Source organism: Rhinolophus sinicus, linkage group LG10 (genome assembly GCF_036562045.2).
Source record: "Rhinolophus sinicus isolate RSC01 linkage group LG10, ASM3656204v1, whole genome shotgun sequence".
Lineage (NCBI taxonomy): Eukaryota > Metazoa > Chordata > Mammalia > Chiroptera > Rhinolophidae > Rhinolophus > Rhinolophus sinicus.
The window spans coordinates 45,856,233-45,875,121 of record NC_133759.1 but is presented as its reverse complement, the minus strand read 5'-3'; the positions used below and the strand labels follow the sequence as shown (position 1 = coordinate 45,875,121).

The window sequence follows — 18,889 nt, the reverse complement described above, 5'->3', positions numbered from 1 at the left end:
GGATTCACATTAAGAGCTAACTCTAAGACTATTACACTCCATGCCACAGAGTTCTGAACTTTCTGTAGCTCATTTTCATGGGACCTGAGAATCAGTAGCTATTTTTCTTTTAATTATCTGCTTATCTCTATCAGTAACAATCTAAATTAGCATCCTCAATTTTGAGAGCCCCTACTCAAATGAATTACTAGCTTAAGCAAATGATGGAATGTATTTGGGTGTCAAAAATTTAATGTTCAAAGGCAAACGCAACAGCAGGCATTGCTGGATCCAGGGTGTCAGATGAACTCCTTAGGGCTCCACTTTTCTCTGTGTGTCTTTGATCTGCTCCCAGGTGGGTTGATTTTATACTCACCCAGGCTTTATTCATGGGATCAGGAAATCTATACTGGGTAAGTGACACAAGGTGTCAACTACAAATAAGTATGACAGGAAAATAAAATAGATGGAATAGAATATCTTTTCTCTAGAATATATTTTCTCTTTTTCTCTCTTTCTCTCCAAGGAAAAGTGACCTCCATGCAGTGGTGCAAGTTAAATGTAAGATTATGGGGGGAGAGCTATGGAGGAAGACCCACATGAAGGATGGAAGAATAGCCAGAGTATATCAGTAGCAGGAGTAGCAGCAGTTACGGAGGACAACTTTGTAAATTACAAACTGGATTTAAATACAGAGGGAATTCGAAGTGGAGACATTATTGTCTTCAGAAGATGATGGACAAAGTAAAACAACAAAGAAAATAAATAAAACTGAGATGATTATGGAAACACAATCCTAAGAATATAAATTAGGACTGAGCTCTTAACTTTACTTATACATTTTCAGTAATTCCTTTGTGAGGTCAGATTAATAACCACACAGACCCAAGCCTGTGAACACATTTTATAATGGACCATCTTTCTGCCTAAAACTAGATTCTCCTCCAATTAAATAGGACACTAGAAAAATGACTGGCCGCGTTTTAGATTAACCATTTTTACACAAACGTTTTCCATTCACATAATCTCAAAAAAACAAATTCTGTGTCCCTATTGTACACTGTGACTAAAAATATAAAGATGAATTAGATAACATATGTGCTGGATGTTTGTAGGTTTGGCAAGCACAGTATCATTCCCATTTATCTGGTAACAGAGCACCCTTTCTATTTGGTTCAGGCGGTGCTAGTGCCTGGCTTTGACCTTCCTCAGCCAGTCCATGGCAACGGCCCAGTTATTGCTCCAGGAATGAACATTTGACTCGGGAAGAACCCATGAATACCTTCCTTTAGAGTTGACCAAGAGTGTTCAAGTTAGAGCATTTCAATCTTATGCAATTTCCGTAAAACAGAATAATTTCTAAATGTACTAATTATAATTTACACTCTAGAAACTGCATACCGTGACAAAGAGGACAGCAATTTGTCTGCCATCATTTCTGCTCTGCCACTTTACATTTTGGTCACTGTCAGATAACGGCAGTGGGGAATGGCAAAACCAGTTCTGATTCATTCAACACATGAGTGCTCCTTAGGTACAAAACATCATTCTAAACATCGTCCGGGAGAAATGAGAAATAATACCCAGCCCTTACCCTCTAGGATCTTACAACTTGGCAGGGGAAATAAGACATGCGCACAGATGAGTGCAATGAAAAGAAGATAATGATTGCTGCCAGATGTTTGGGGAGAATGAGCAGAGCAAAGGGAGAACACAGAATAAGGCAATATTCAATAGTCAGCCAAGACATATTTATTGAGCAATCACCAGGTGTGAAATGGAAATGGAAGAGTAGAACCTGGATCCAGACATGAACAGGAAAAAAATCAAGTGACAATACTTGAGACCCATCTCTCCAAATATTTATTTTGTCACCAAGTTCCTAATAAATGGTCTTAAATTTAAAACTTAGGATATAGTCTCTGTCAAACACAGCCTGAGGCACCAATGCCTAAATATTAGGATCATAGTATTTGTGTTCCCAAGTATGCCTTTCTGTTGCTTTGTTTGCTTCTTTTTCTCTTTCCAAATTAGCTGATGCTGCCTTAACGAGTTGTCTATTTCAGCTGTTCTGCCCTTTTTGATCTGGTGTATTAGAACAAGTGAATTAAAAGAGGATCTTTTTGTCTTCAAATAAGAGAAAGAAAATATTGTATAACTGAAAAAACCCAGAGGCAATCTTTCAGGCAAAGAGGAATCCAGGAGTTCAAATGTTGTAATCAGGCCCCACCTATCTCTACCCCCATTCTCTCTTTCTCTTCCTTCTCCCTCTCTTGTAGCTTTTATCATGGGAAACATCTCCTTGTTTATGTGGAAACTCCTGGCACACAGGCTTATTCTCCTCACAGCCCAAGGACGGGCAGGAAGGAGCGGGCCATCACAGTGTAATGCAAGGTGAGCACGTACATAGCAGGGCTTCACAGCTAAGAGCTACTGATAATGACATTGTATACAACAGTAGATTAGTATATTAACTGCAGCACTGTTTTCTAGAAGATGGCAATACATGTTATGTTCTTACAAATTAGAATTAGAATGAGATAAATTATTTGAGGATGGCGAGGGTAGAGGGGGCTTTTTTCTCTAACTCATGCACAGATTGTCTGTTGGCTACTGGTAACCCTGTGTGACAACCCTGGTTACTGCAGCAAAGTCCAGGGATTAGCCCTTGATGGCTCTCATTGGGTTCCATCCCCACCCTTGAACATATCATCACGGTAGCTAGAAGGACCCCATGCTTTGAGTAGCCAAGGCTGAATGATGGCAAGTGGCATCTGTTTCTCTCAAACCTTGTTTTGAAATGTGGAGGAAGGGCACATCCAAAAATAAATTAATGGACTGGACTGTCCTTAGAAGAAAGAGGGTTAGATGGTGGGCAAGGAAATACAAAAAAAGTCCTGTATACCAGGACACATTTGTGATATTCTTTGAATAGCAAACAACTGGTCTGCTACACATACAGCAACAGAGCATATTGGCCTAAAAAGAGCACCATGGCCAAAGGGATATGGCCTATTTTAACAGAGGATTTGAGAGTTAAAAGATAATTTGGAGAGCATCCAATTCAATCTCATCATTTTACAGATGGGGAATCTAAAACCCAGACAGGGAAATAGAAATGCCAAGGATACACAGCTACTTGGTGGTAGAGACAAGCAACTACTTCTCTTGTGATCTTTTGGTGTGTGTGTGTGTGTGTGTGTGTGTGTGTGTGTGTGTGTGTGTGTACAAGGACTTTTTTTGGGGGGTACATTAGTAAGAACAACAAAAAGTAGAGTCTTGTTTCTGGTTTTCTCTCACCCTCAAGTCCGTGCACTAGAGTTTTGCTGCACTCCAACAGAAAGCGTCAGGAAGAGCACAGTTAACCTCCGAGTCCACTCTGGACCCAAGGACAAAGACATCACCTTTCCTAGGGTCACTTGTTGCTTTAATGGACCAAATTCGGGCTGGGCCTGCAGGAGAGGACACTTTTGAAAAACAGCTTCCTAATTGCACTGCAACCTACTCTGGTTATCCTGATTTTGCCCCCAAATCTCCAGCCAAAGAAAAGAGAGAAAGGCATTCTGAATCATTGAAGAGACATCTGTCTGCCCTTCTTTCTTCCTTCTACTATCACCTCTTTCCTGCTGTTTCCTGCCCTGGAAAACCTGTCATCAGCCCAGAAGCATCTCTGGAAATAGGTAGCAGAGCTCCTTACACCTGTCAGTGCCAGAGGAGAAAGTGCTCTGCAGAGGTCTCAGTTGTTCCATCTCTTGAGAGGAAAGAAAGAAAAGGGTCAAGTCCAGGCTTTCCATCACAGGTTAGCTGGCGATGGCGGTGAGTTAGTTCATCTGGCTCTGGCCCCAGTAACTCCCGAAGACCAAGAATGCACTCCCATTCCTAACGTTTTTTGTTTGGGTGTTTCCTTACGGGGTAGCCCAGTTCCTGGCCCTGGAGAAGTCTCTGGGTAAAGGTTCTTTAAGTCATAGGTCAGGCTCCTCTGTGTATGTTCTTTTTCTTAGGAAAAACTGGCACTGGCGGATCAGCAGTAGAGACTAGGGTCTTCCCGCTCCCCTCCATCACGGCTTTTTCACCTTGCGACTCCCTGGCGTTCCCCCGGAGCTGAGAGCCTGGACTCTGGACCTCAGGGTTGGGAGCGGTCAGAACCAGACATTCTCGCCCCATCCCGGGGCTGATACCACCGGTGCCTGGGATGTGCGTATGGGTGCAGGCGGGCGAACAAGAGGCTTCTACAGTGATATGGGGACAAGAGCTCAGCCCTCGCCTGCGACCTGCAATCCCTAGATTCCCCGGGGACCGAGAAACTCCCTATCGGAGGCACTCCCCACCGCTGCCAGCCGCCCACCCATGCCCCCCTTACCTCAGCACGCAGCCCCTCCCTGCGTGATGATGCAAACCAGTGGGGAGGGCGGGCGCTGGAAAGGGTGGGGAGAGACTGAGAGCAAGCGAGGGAGGGAGGGAGTGGGAGGAGGAGGAGGAGAGGGAGCCGAACGACCATTTAAAGCGATAGCAATCCGTGCCCTCTCCCCAGTGTCGGGCTGTTGAAGAGTGCGAGCCGCAAGCCGGGGAGCGCGAGCGCGGCGCGCGGGCCGGCGAACCCGAGAGCGCTCGGAGCCCCAAGCTGGCAGGCGCCGCGGGACCCCCCATCCTCTCCCGCCGCCCGTTCCCGGGCGCCCCCACCCTCCGTGCCTGCAGGAGTTTTGGGTCTTCCCGGGAAGAGCTCACCCCAAGAAGCCCGGACCCCGGCGAGCCCGCCACGGTCTCCTTCAGCGCCGCCGCCGCCACCGCAGCAGCCGGAGCAGCATGGTCCAGCTGGGGAAGCTGCTCCGCGTCCTGACTTTGATGAAGTTCCCCTGCTGCGTGCTGGAGGTGCTCCTGTGCGCTCTGGCGGCGGCGGCACGCGGCCAGGAGATGTACGCCCCACACTCTATCCGGATCGAGGGGGACGTCACCCTCGGGGGGCTGTTCCCTGTGCACGCCAAGGGTCCCAGCGGAGTGCCCTGCGGCGACATCAAGAGAGAGAACGGGATCCACAGGCTGGAAGCGATGCTCTACGCCCTGGACCAGATCAACAGCGATCCCACCCTGCTGCCCAACGTGACGCTCGGCGCGCGGATCCTGGACACTTGTTCCAGGGACACTTACGCGCTCGAACAGTCGCTCACTTTCGTCCAGGCGCTCATCCAGAAGGACACCTCCGATGTGCGCTGCACCAACGGCGAGCCTCCGGTCTTCGTGAAGCCGGAGAAAGTAGTTGGAGTGATTGGGGCTTCGGGGAGTTCGGTCTCCATCATGGTAGCCAACATCCTGAGGCTTTTCCAGGTAGGGGGGGCGCTCCCTCCGGGGCAGAGCGGGACGTAGCTCCCTGCGCTCTTAATCCTAAAAGCTGGTTTGGACTCCAGGGATGAGGGGTCAGGTTCGCCTTCGAGCATTTACACCCTGGAGATCCTGCCGAATCCCTCCCACCCCACCCGAGGAGGCACCTTCCCTGCTTGGTTCACTTCCCTTCCATCTCTCCCCTGTGCGCGCTCCACTCCATCAGGCTTGACTTCCTGGATTTATGGCCCCATTTATAAGAAGCAATATGCGCAAAACAAGGCGATGATTTAAATGGGTTTGCATTAGGGTGAAATATGGTCCGAAAACGGGCTTGTAAAAGTGCCGGGTGAGAGCCGTTTAGGCGCCTGGGATATGAAGGATGGAAAGACGCCTCGAACCTGGGCATTTCTCAACTCCCCAGCTTCCCAGCCCCAAGCCTACCAGCAAGCCTCAGCTTCCTTGGAAAAATTGGAGAAGAGCTTAGGGAGGCACTTCTTAAACCCGGGACTAGGTCTTCACCTACAATAAGGATGTTAACTGCCCATCTCTCTCGGGTTGGATTTCCTGACCTGTAGCCTGTCTCTGCGAGGGCAGGGGCGGAAGGCACGGGGACGCTCCGCAAGTGGGGGAGATGCCACCCGCAGACATGACCCCCTGGTGATCTGCTGTGGGCAAATGTTTGCACCGTCTAAATTGCATTTGCAGTCCCGCCACTGGCAGGAGGAGCTGGGCGATCAGCTTTCTACTCCTGTCACTTCACAGCCAGAGATGAGCTCATGCGAACTGCGAAACAAAATCGCTTTCTCTGCCTCCTCCCTCCGCCCGTCCTTTCCCACAACCTCCCTAACGCAGCGCCCCAACCCCAATCCTGAGCCCCTAGGACGATTCCCGAGCCATGCAAAAGGGCTTCTGGAGCGAGGCAGTGGGGTGCGCTGAGCAAGGCCTGGCGGTGCTGCTCCGGGCGCCGGAGGGCGACGGCGAAACGGGAGGAAGGCGGATCCGGGCAGCTGAGCGGGGGGCTCCTCCGCAGTGCTCTCCCGCCGCCGCTCCGCAGCTTCTGTCCCGTAGCTCCGGTGCTGCATTGGGTGTAAATGGATAGCTTTGGGGTTCAGAAATTGAGTTTCAGGGTCTGCGTGACTGTGGGTTGGTTCTTGTTTCTCCGTGTGCCTCCCTATGTTTCTTACTCGTTCTCCCTGCCGTTTTCCCCCTTTCAATTTTTGCCTTTCTTCTCCCTCTCTACCCCCACCCCCAAGTGTTTTGTTCATCTCCGTCTGGAGATGATCCTTCCCTAATGCACAGCTCTCTCCATGGGTAACACCCATGCCCAATTAATCTCTTCTCCAGATGTTTGGGCTGACTCTGGTGCCCTTCTGCTCCCCACATCCAAAGAATCGGCACCCCATCAAGTGCTTTTCCCAAGGGTGCTGGGTTTCTGGAGGGGACTCCGTGTGAGAGTCAAGCTGTCATCACATCAGCTCCCAGGAGTGTGAAGTTTGTTTTGCGTCAGAAGGTGGGGTGCCCTGCACGGCTGCAGCCTGGTATGGCCTCTCTGAGCCTCCCTATCACCTCCTAAGTATGCCATCATGGAGACCCCTGGAGGTTGGCAAACCCAAAAGTGCTCTGGGGGCAGCTTTCACTCTGAGTTGACGCTTTCAGGAGGAGCCTGGGTCGTTGTAAGCAAAACCCAAACACTTCCTTCATCTCTGAGCCTAAAGCAAGACAAGTCGGGAGGCAGTGCTGCAGGAGAGGATGAGGTCAGAGATCACCTGAGATGACTGGGGCAGTTCACAGGGTTTCCTGAGCCCTGGGGGTTGAAGGTGTGTTTGGTGTAGCATTTTTATTTTATTTTGCTGCCTGATTCTGTTTTCACTCAGAGCATGGCAGTACTGCAGATGGGGCTGTATGAAATAAGAGTGAAATGTTCAAGTCGAGGGAGAGAGATTGCAGACTAGGTTGGTGTTTGCTGAAAAGGATTCCAGGGGGAGCTGATTCCTCTTCTGGTGTGTGAACCTGAGAGCACCTGTGGGGCTAGAAACAGCTTGCTTTACACTTAGTTCCCTCATTCCCCGGGCTGGGAAGGAAAGGAACCCAGTGTTAGCCAGTGTTCACAGTGTGGGTTGGGACCAAAACCATTCAGAGAAAGCACTGTCATTTTCCTCTAATTTGCAAATTGCAGCTGTTCATGTTAGATTGAACAGCTGAGAGAAAAAAGGAGCCCCCAGTTTTCACCTGCATTTGTTGAGAAGAGACTGGTGGTTGGAGCAATGCACCAACTTGTAGCTTGTACTGCAAGCTGAACACAACCATTGATGTGGGCATCCTGGTTAACCGTTGCCCACGTTGGGCTATATCGTGGCCTTTTCTGCATATGATCTTAGAGGCTCCTGGCAGGCAAATCCAATCCCGTTTCCCAGACTGTACGCCTGCAAAAGGAATGGGGAGAGTAGTGGTACACAGACCCATTGTTCAAAGGCACGTGAGGGAGAGAGGAAAATAATAGTAGGTGAATCTTCTCTGGGACTGAAGCGTTCAGCTCAATTAAGATCGTCCTATAAAAAAGTAACTCCTCTAAATGATTGAATTCTTAGCGCTCCAGAGATTTGAGTTCTCTTTTCCCTGTCCCTGTGGGTTGCTGTGGGGAGCATGCCAAGCCTATCATTTGAGATAAAAATGTATAGTGAGATAAGCTTCTAGGCTAGAGGAAAGGAATACTTAGTGACTTAAAAGCAGGGGGAGCTAAGCACTGGGACGGCAGGAGGGAGCAATGAGATAGATGTAACAAATGCTGCTGCTGCCAGCAAAGCCTGGAAAGAAGTTCTTCCCTGACAGTCAGGACCTGGGCAAGAATGACTACTCAGATGTAAATAGTGTCTATGACTTCAAATTCTCATGTTTGTTCTTGTTGTTGTTGTACTGGCGTACAGGCCAAAGATAACGCCGAGCAAGTCTTCTCTCTCTCTCTCCTCTATATGCACCCTGAATCGGTTAAGTAACATGTCACAGGACAGGGACCATATCCAGTGGGTCTTTCAAATTCAGGAATTTGATGTTAATGAAATTAGTGTGTGGCCAGGGCTCCGCCAACTACAATTAAGTCACTGCAACTGCCCTGTAATGCATTTTCAGCCTCAAAGAAGCATGGGGAGGAATTTCTGGAGATTTGTTACTGAGTCTGTACAAAATAATACTCCCTAATGCTGAGAAAGATTAAATGTAAATTAATATGGACTATGAGTAACATATTTAAAAAAATAATCAGAGTGAGGATGGCTTAAAGTGGAGAGTTTATATTGTAATAGGGTGCCCAGAGGCTAAATCTCCCCTGACCACTGTTTTATGGGCTCTAAGTAAGATATATTATAGTGGAAAGTAATGGGAACATTTTTATTCAAGGCTTTCCTGTTATAGACTTGAGAGCAAATACTCTGAGAGTATAAATTACTCTTGCTACATCCTGACTCTGAATGAACAATATTTCATGTGTAGTGTCATGGCTTAAGATATAGATTTGGAATTGAATGGCATCTGTTTCAGGATTGTTCCCTCAGAAGCAACTAGATGGAAAAAGTGGTCAAATTGACCCTTGCTGGAGCATATTGGAAATCTAAACGTGTGGACCTTGTACCATAAGTGAAATATATTTGTAAATTTGTAGATGTTTTCTTTCTCTCCATTGAAGCCTGAATATTATCTCAAACTCTTGGCAACATTTTATATATAAGTGCCTAGTTTTCTTTCTTATTTTCTTTCTTTCTTATTATCTGTCTACCGTCTATCTATTTATCTATCTTATGTAATTGGCTAGAACTGGGTACCTGGTATGGTGTGATATTACTATAATGGATTTTTTTTTAAAAGCGACTCTAACCTACTCTTTTTAAAATTTCATAAATATAGGTGTCAGTGCCACTTGGAATAATCTCTATAACGATCTCTGCCTCCACATTTACTGTGTCTCAGGAAATTTACCTAACAGATGGTGAGTGGGCAATTTTTAAAGGGGCATTTTTTTAAAAGAGCAGAGAGGGATGGAATAGAGATAGGCACGTACTATATTTGAAGATACCTCCACGTGTATTTTATTGTACATACTCATACTATTAGGATGCATTTGGGCAAGGTTTTCTTCAAGAATCATTGAAATAGAGGATGCTTTTAATTCAACTTTATAAACATTTAGAGATTAACAAATCATAAATGCTCTATTTTTTTACATAGATAGATTTTTGTCATGGATTTAAAAGACCATAGCCAGATTACACAAAGTGTGTCATCATCTCAATCCTGCCATTAATTAGCTGTGTTACCCTAACTAAGTCACTTAATTTTTCAAGGCCTCATTTTCCTCACCTGATTTTTTTTTTTCTTTTAAAAAAAATGTAGTTTCTAGAAGTCTCTAATCTCTTTGTGTCATAGTTTAGCTTGTAGAAAACCTGCTTTTGTAAAAAACCCATGAAATTGTGTTTTCAGCTCCCACTTTGAACATTTGAGTGAGTTTGGGGGATATTTTAAGGATATTTTTTCACACAGGCATCTTAGTTAATATTAGTGTAGCTGATTTCCCATAATCAGACATTTCCCTTTTTCTCTTACCAGTGTGCTGCTTAGTTATATATATTAAGGCTGGTGATAAGGAAAATGACCTTCTAGGTCAGCTTACCACGTGGTTATATGACACAGGGCAGGGAGTAAGAACTGTGGAGTTTATAGTGACAGATAAAGCTTTCATTATCCCGTGTCCTATCCCCTTTCATCTTGCAAAAACACCAGGCTTTTCTTTTGGGAAACTGACAAATAATGACATAGTGCCTCCTTCCTAACGCCAGGGGTGAATCATCTGATGGGCTCAAGCAAAGCAGATGATTGGTTCAGGTGTAGGCATCTGACCTTAGCTAGGCCTATCAGAATCCTCCCCAAGACTTTTCTGTCAGAGAAAAATGGGGAAATTGTCTCTTTTCTCTGGAATTTCTAAGCTGGGGAGATGTGACTCTGGGACTCCCAGTGGTCATTCAACACAAGAAGAGAATTTCTGTAGAAGAAAGTCCTGCTGTGGTCAGTAGGGCCAGTGAGGGTGAGAGCTGGAACTCCCCAATCAACTAGGTCTGAAATCTAACTGCATCCCTGAAGTTCTATTACTTTTGTTGTTGTTTGCTTGTTAAGATTTCCTTACACTACTTTGAGGGTTTTTTTTTTTTTTTTTTCAGCCATATGCAATTGAAACATCATAACGAAAACAGCTGATTTCCTGTTTATGTAAGGTTCTCTGACTGGCATTCAACTGAAAAATAATATCTGATATTTTCTTTACTTTAGATATAATCCTTCTAACCAAGGTTGGGGATGCTCCAAACTTCACACCCTTTCCCACTGCTCCCAACATTCACTGTTTTAGTTTTAAGCATTTGTGTTCACATCTTTCCCATCTGGATGCAGTTGAGAGAGAGAGCAAACACTTTCTGATGTAAACTACAGCCTATAGGCCTTCTATTTGGAAGCTTCAGAATCATACTTGGTTCCTTTCATTAAAGCAAATCTTTTGTTCGTGTCCCCAGGGCACAGAAGCATTTTCATGGCATAATGGAATACAAAGTACATTAAACTGCTGGGTCACTCTACAGTCAGCATCAAGCCTAACTCTACTTCTTACCCCCTTTTACTTTAAATAGGCAAAAAAAAAAAGCTGTAAACACATTTTCCCAACAACTGAAATGCACATATGATTACTATTTAAGAGGACATTTATGCAACATATAGTCAGACTAATTAATTAATGGGTCTTTTGCCATTGGCACAACAAATATATGTTTTATGCACCTAATAAAAACATAGAACAATAAAACTTTTTTGCGGATAAATATCTATCTGAGAAGAGTACTGTGCCAGCACAGTTAATATTTTGGTATTTCCATGTTTGACAGGTAAGCTCCTTTTAACTATATTTACTACTAAACATTTCTTGGAGGGAGATTATAAGGTCAAAAATAAAATATATGAGATTACAATGATACAGGACATGTATCTCCTTTTAGGAGATCAGAAGTTCTAATTTCTTTTCAACTAGTAGTAGTGGCCATAATTTTAATAATTTGAATCCTCACAATGGGCCACTATTCTATGTACTATAAATACTTCAGTTTTTCAGTCCTGCAAAGGGCATATTGTCATCCCTGTTATATAGCTGAAGAAAGTGATTCACAGAACCCCAAATCACATAGCAGATAAGTGTCAAAGTGTAGATTCAACCTTAGATTTGTCTGGCACTACCCAGGTTGTTAACTAAGCATACTGCTCAGTTGTTGCACAAATGCAGAAATGCTTAAAATAATTATAGATGGACCTACCCTGAAGTAGTAGTGGCTTAGAGAAATCAAAGTTGCTGATTGCTTAATCACATCTGTTTACAGAAAGAAATACTATTTCATTTTAGTTCCAAAATAAGATTAAATCTGTAGGTCCATGTTAACTTGAACACACAAATCTTTTACTTCCAAATGAAAGGTGCTTATTCTCTGTTGTTCACTGGGTAGCCCTGTGTGCAAGCAATAAACATATAGTAGGCTTTTCATTCAAATAAATGAGAAAATATGTTTCTCTTTGTCCTGATTCAGTGCCCGTCATTGTAGATTATGATGGCTCCTCCTGAACTTTGTTTCATTCACTCCACTCTTTCTACAAACCTCAAGTGGGAAAACCCATCTTTCAGGTATATGGGCAAAGTGAGAGGACTGTATTAATACAATTGTTGAAAGTCAAGTTGACAGCACAGGAAATGCAGCCCAATAAACACATTAATGTTTGTGTGGGCCGTAGAATGAGGGGTAGGAGGATTTTCAACTTAATGGATTATTTTGCCTGTTGCTATAAAAGTGCTGCAGTATAATAGTTTTATAATTGGTCATTTACAGAATTCTCTATCTCTGGGTGTTGTGTTTTCTCCATTTTGCGGCTGCTGATTCTCTTAGCCTTGATGGAAAATAGCAAGGAAGCCACTTTAAAGGGCTCAGCCTGCTCTTGTCCATTACTGTTTAGATGTATATATTCCTATTTGTTAAAATACTATTAAAACATTTTTATCATGTTTTTAAATGGACTATGTTCTGAAGGTATTAGTACAAGCAGACATAATGGGGGATGTTTTCTAGTAGGAAACACACTTCTATCAAAGGACTTAACCAGAATTTTCATGTAGGAGTTAAGAATCAAATTGTGGAGTTAGACCTGAATTTAAATTAATATACCAAGCACTTATTACCTGTCTGACTCTGATCAAGCAAGTACCAACCTCTCATCAATTTCCTTATCTTTGAAACGGGGATAGTAAAATATACCTGCCTGATAGAATCATTGTAAGGATTGAATGGAATATGTGTGGAAATATTTTAGCATGGAGTTTAGCATGTAATGAGTGTTCAATACATTTATAAGTTATTAGTTCATTATTATTATGCTATCATTAAATATTATTGCCTAAATGTCACTATTGCTAAATTTGCTATAAAATTACTACGATCACGCTGGATTCAACTTTTCTCTTTCTTTGGTTTAAATGGAAAATGTATGTACAGAGAGAGAGAAAGAGAACACTTTAGGGATGCTATTCAGTGGAATGAGAATTTCCATGGCACTGATTAAGGCAAATCGTGAATTCCATGGACCTAAGATAGCAGAGAGGCTGAGAGAAGAGAACTGGGCTTTAAGGTTAGTCAGCTATAAGTTTGAGTTCTGAGTTCTGTTGTGATCCTTTTCTATCTGCAGAACCTTAAGGAAGTTACTTAAATTTTTGAGCTTAACGAGTAGTTTCCTTATCTTTTATTTTTCCCAGAAATATTTATTAGGCATCCCCCTGTGTACTGTTCTACATGCTTGGACATATCAGTGAATAAAATAGACAAGAGCTCTCTCTCTGTCTGTCTGTCTGTCTCTCTCTTTCTCTCTCTCTCTCAGCTTGCACTGTCATGTGGAAACAGATGGTTGTTATAAATAACTCCTATGGTATGTTAGACGTTGACGAGTGCTATGCTATATGGAAAAGAATCAGAAGCACTGAAAAATATTGGACTGGGAGTGCTGTAGGGTGTACAGGTGGGTTCTCATTCTAAATAGGTAGTCAGGGTGGATTTCATAGGGTGATATTTGCCCAAAGACTTGAAGTGAGGAAGTTGTCAGAGTGGATTTGGGGACGACCACTCCCTGAGAGCAGGTGTGGCCAGTGTCAAAACTCTAAGGCAGAAATATGCGTATGCCTGGCAGGTTGGAGGGATATAAAGGAGGCCATGATGGCTGAGTAAGTCATTGGAGAGGAAGGGGCAGCAGGGCTTAAGGTCAGAGAAGTGATGGGGGAGGTCCTTGGAGGTCATCACAAGCATTTTATCTTTTACTCTAACCACAGGCAGCCAGTGGTAGGATTGTAGCAGAGGTGTGACATGATCTGCCTCTTGTTTTAAAATATTAACTCCATCTGTGGTATTTAGGGTAGAGGGAAAGAGTGGAATCAGGGAGAAAATCGGGAAGCAATTACTGGTGTTTGCAAGATAGATGGCGGTTTGCGCCAGGAGGTTAGCAGCAGATGTTCCAAGAAGTGGCACATTTGGAAGGTTGCAAGAACATTTCCAAGAGGTGTGGAAGGAAGAAGTGGGACAGGCGTGAATCCAAGATTTGGGGCCTGGGCAACTGGAAAGGTGAAGTTACTATCACCTGAAATGGAAAAGGCTCTGGGAGAAGCACTTTTGGGGATAAAAGATCAGTTTTGGACATACAAAACTTGAGATGTTTTCTTGACATCTAGGTAGAGATATTGAATACACAAGTATATATACAAGTTTGCAGTTCTGAAGAAAGGTCTAGACTAGAGGTACATTTTAATAAAATGAAGATACTAAAAATGATTACATGAAAGTGTCATTATAAAGATTAAATGAGGTAATGCAATTGACACTGTGTGTTCTCAAAACATTGAATAACTATTAGTTAAAAAATAATGATCTGAAATGAAAAACAATTCTGTATAGTTAAACAACATGGGGATTAGGCGCACCAACCCCTTTGCACTGTTGAAAGTCTGCACATAACTTCAGACTCCAAAAATCAGTGGATCCTTGATGTCTGTGGAGGATTGGTTCCAGGAACCCTGCAGATACCAAAATCTGTGGACACCCAAGTCCCTTCTATATATGGTGTAGGACAATGTATACAATCAGCCCTCCACACCCACAGACTCCCAATAGCAGATCAAAACTACTGTTTTCATTCTGTGGTTGGTTGAATCCGCAGGTGTAAACCCATGGATACGAAAGGCCAACATATATTTACTGAAAAATATCTGCATAAAAGTGGAACTGTGCAACTCAAACCCATGTTATTGAAGGGTCAACTGTAGTTTGTTTTCACAGTAAAAGTGAACAAAATGGTGTCGTATCATTTTAGTAGCATTTGTGATGCAATTATTTTAGTCAGGACACCATAACTACAAGCATTTAGTTAGAGTAAACATTTCAATGTCCTGTGTTTCACTCTGATATTGTAGCCATAACCACATTTTGTAAGGTTTAAGTTCATTGTGATAGGGTACCTCTTTAATTAGAAGTAATTGGGAACTATTGAGTTCAGTGCAATATGTATATAATATCCACATGGTGAGCTACTTTGAAAAATTTTGCCAGGCATTTCACATCTTTCATTAACTCTGCAATTGAAAACATGTCCAGGGAAATTTTATCTTACTGATTTTGAGCTCCCCTTAGTTATTTGCAAATCCTTAAACAGCCTTTGTAGTTTCACCAAAATTCTGTTCCTTGTTTATCTGGCTACCAGATACTTGTCTAAGCATGTACTTATATTTAAAAAAATGCATGGCCATGTTGTCTCTATGCATCTATAATTTCATTGTAACGCTATCATTATGTAAACTATATTATAATTGTAATTATGACAAATTTTGTATCAACACACATCTATTTCTAGTGTTCAGGGGGAGAGCACAATGTAGTAAATTTTATCAAAATATAGCATGTGAAGAACAGCACAGAGGGTAATTGTGTAATTTTGTATTCACTATAATTAAGTTCAGTAGAGTTGGCATAATAGAATTAAGATGAAAAAAAATACAAAACATTGAGGCACCATGGCTCCTTCTCATAATACAACCTTCTCACATCAGAGAGCATAGACTTTGTGTGTTCCTGTACAGAAGTGGAGAAAGGAAGAGGCCAGAGGATGAGTGACAGGCATGAGTAGAGTGGAACTACGAAACACAACATGACAGTGAAATATTGCTTTTGGGTTGCCGGGGAGGAATCTGCTAGTGTGGATGCCTACTGGGACCACATTTTCTGGAACAGTTAAGCCTAATGTCAAATTTGCTGTCCCATCTTCCACATAAGTAAGGACATACTTGCACTCCAATCTTTGCTCCCTGTTTCTTGATAGTTGGTTGAGAAAGATATCACAAGAACTGTATCTTATGAGCAAAGGACATTGTTTTGAAATGATTGGCAGGCACTACCTCAGCTTCCAACCTCCAAGCTTGCTCTCTCTTTCTCTTGGACTTGTTTAAATTTGGAGTGCAGGAGTGGGTTACGGGGAAAGATCACTGGAATGTTTCTGTCTTCGTGAGGCAGTATATAGCATAATGGTTAAGACTGTAGGTGCTGGGTATATTTCAGATCTCTGCTTCCCTCTTGCTCACCACGTAAGCTTGGGCAATTTACCCGATTCCCTGGGCCTCAGTATTCCCTTCTGTGAAATGATGATAATGATACTCCATCCCCAGAGGACTGTTTTCAAGGTTAAATGAGCTTTTCCTTGCCAAGCACTTAATGCAATGCCTACAGCACATGGAGGTCTATTTATTATCATCGTCATCTCCATCATCATCATCATCATCATCATCATCATCATCATCATCATGCCGGTTCTGTCACTCTTTCCAATGCCATATTCTATTATTCCTCAAACCTCTTTCCTGTCATGTGTCTGTACAAGGGTAGGGTTGTCAACAGAGCTTTTGCTTCCACTGGTAACTGACCCCTAGTCATCAAGGTGTCTTTACTAGTGCACGGCATTTATTGCTGCTTATTTCAATGATCCCTGTTTTGAGAAGGGAGGTTGGATGTTGAGGCCAAGCAGGGTCAAGGAGAGAGAGTTTTCTCCCTTCTTCACCCAGGGGACAGAGTGAAATAGTCAAGCCTTAGAAGGCGAATCAAGCAACGGGTAAAATGCTTAATTGTGTACTTAATGATTAGCAACAAAGTCAGAAAGACTGAATTTGAACTCATTGCCATCAAACACTGACAGTGTGATCTTAGGTGCTTATTGTAAACTCCCTGAGCCTTATTATACATCTGAAAAAAAGGAATATATTAGGATCTATTGCATAGCACTGTTGTGAGTAATAAATGACTAAATCCTTTTAAAGCATTCAGCGCATTGTTTGGCATGCAGTAAGCACTTAATAAATTTTAGCTTTCGTGACTACTACCTCTACTAATATTATTAAGTAATAGAGCAAATCTGAGGCTCTTCCTTTTATTAGATTGCACACAATCATTTGGACAACCAGTACATATTTGTCAAGCATTACATGTCTATAAAGCCTCCTGAATCTAGGGCTCATTCAACTGTACCCCCAGTCAGAGCCAGTTCTGGGAGGGGAATCCATCTGACTACTGCCACCATCAACGTTACCATTATTGTCACTCCGTTAACCATCCTGAGCACCTTCTATGTGCCAGGCACCGAGCTTAGCCCTGTATATGCACTATATCATGTTGTTCTCACACTCAGGTAGGAGGCTTTAGCATCCCCATTTTATAGACAAAGATACTGCAGAGTTGAAAAGATAAGCAACTTGAAACATGGTAAGAGATGAAGCCATATTTTCAAACCCTTATTTCTCTGACCTCAAGAGCCCTTAAATATTGTACCACTTCCTGGTAAGAAAATATTTTAGCTACTCCAATAAGAGTAGAGAAGATTCTCAATCCCCATATCCCTCTATTCCCCTCACCTCATTACAAGAAGGGAGAGAAGGGAACCTATTCCCTTCAGACTTTCTGGAATCAACTAACTATTATTTTATGTCCTTCTTATGAATCCCCTACATGTTCCTTTTGGTACTTAACCTTGGCCTTTTAGTATTCTTATGTTCTGTACATGATTCATCCAGTCTATTTAATGTTAATATATTTGAGGTCAAGTATAAGGTCTTACTCATCCATTATGTCCTGTAGCTTCTAACTATATATATATTTTTTGTTTTGTTTTGTTTTTTTCTGATAGGACTTCTGTGGTTATTTATTTGAGGTTTGTTGAAATGTGCTCAGCAATAGTACATTAAAGTTTATATAGAAAAAGAAAGCTTTCTAAATAAATTTCATGCTGGTTATGTTTATAGGATTATTATAGAGGTTCTGAACCTTCAGGTAACTTTTTTTTAGATGAAGTGCTTCATATTACCTGTTCTAACATATAATAATAAACCTGAGTTTTCTCTATCAAACCTATGAAGCTTCAGTAGCTTTGAACTTAGCTTGTTGATTATTTGTTGTTGACTTTCCCATTTACAATTATATCATTTGATCCTGGTAGGGGTGGGCTGGATGGGAAGGTGCATCTAAGAGCCATAAATTGGTTTTCTATGATACATTAGTTTCTATGAACTAACATAAAGGATTTCTGCTGAACTCATCAATTGTTTTATTTGAGTAACCCATTCACTCAGGAGGAATAAAACGATTTTCAAAGTGTTTATCCTAATTTGTTCATATTCTTCTCCTTAGTCTTAATTGAAGAGACTAGGCTGTCTGGAAGAAAGTCATTGGGACCACTGGGACCACTGGGGTAAGAGTCAGTCCCCTGAGTCTTGTTTTTATCTCTCCCCTATTAATATTAATTAGCTAACATACTAGGTGCAAGATACTTTGCTGACCATTGCAAATAAATTTTGTCATTTAATTCCTTGACAGTCATATGGTAAAAATCTGTATTACAGTAGTACCTCGGTTTTCAAATGTCTCCGTTGACGAACATTTCGGTTTACGAACGCCATAAACCCGGAGGTAAATGCTTCGGTTTTTGAACACACCTCGGAAGTCGAACATGTCACGCAGCTTCCCCTGAGTGCAAGATCCTGAGGCCTAGCTGTTGGCTGTTTTCGAATGTTTCAGAACTTGAACGGTCTTCCAAAACAGATTACCTTCGAAAACCGAGGTACCACTGTATTATGATACCTAATAATACACATATGGAATAGAGCCTCAGAAGTGATTATTTGTCCATTAAAATATGATAAAAGTGGAACTTGAATTCAGGGGTCTCTGACTCTAAAATCCGTGATTTTCCCCACTAAATTAAAGTTGCATAACTCTGTGAGAGTGGACTAGGCAGTTTCTGTAATTTCCTCAGTTGTAATTTTTACAATTTTCTTATTGCAAGCTTACAGGGATGAGGAGGGGTAGGGAGGAATTCCAGCCTATTTTTCTCAGATAAGTATGAGGTCTGTTTGATGATACCAGTTCATTCATTCATTCATTCATTCATTCATTCATTCATTCAACATATACTGAATACTTACCATGTGCAAAGGCATTTTGGG

The 18,889-nt window shown here is 42.5% G+C and overlaps 1 protein-coding gene across 9 annotated transcripts in view; it reads left to right on the top strand.

The window, feature by feature from the left end:
* The first annotated feature begins 4,782 nt into the window (after positions 1-4,782).
* GRM7 (glutamate metabotropic receptor 7) overlaps positions 4,783-18,889 on the top strand; it is an 820,785-nt gene continuing 806,678 nt past the window's right edge. For all 9 annotated transcript variants that reach the window (XR_012489707.1, XR_012489705.1, XR_012489706.1 and 6 more), the window contains exon 1: positions 4,783-5,301. Coding sequence is in view for 5 of the 9 variants with exons in the window: in XM_074313055.1 (XP_074169156.1) it covers positions 4,783-5,301 (519 nt within the window). In the remaining 4 variants the exon portion in view is untranslated. The remainder of the gene's footprint in view (positions 5,302-18,889) is intronic.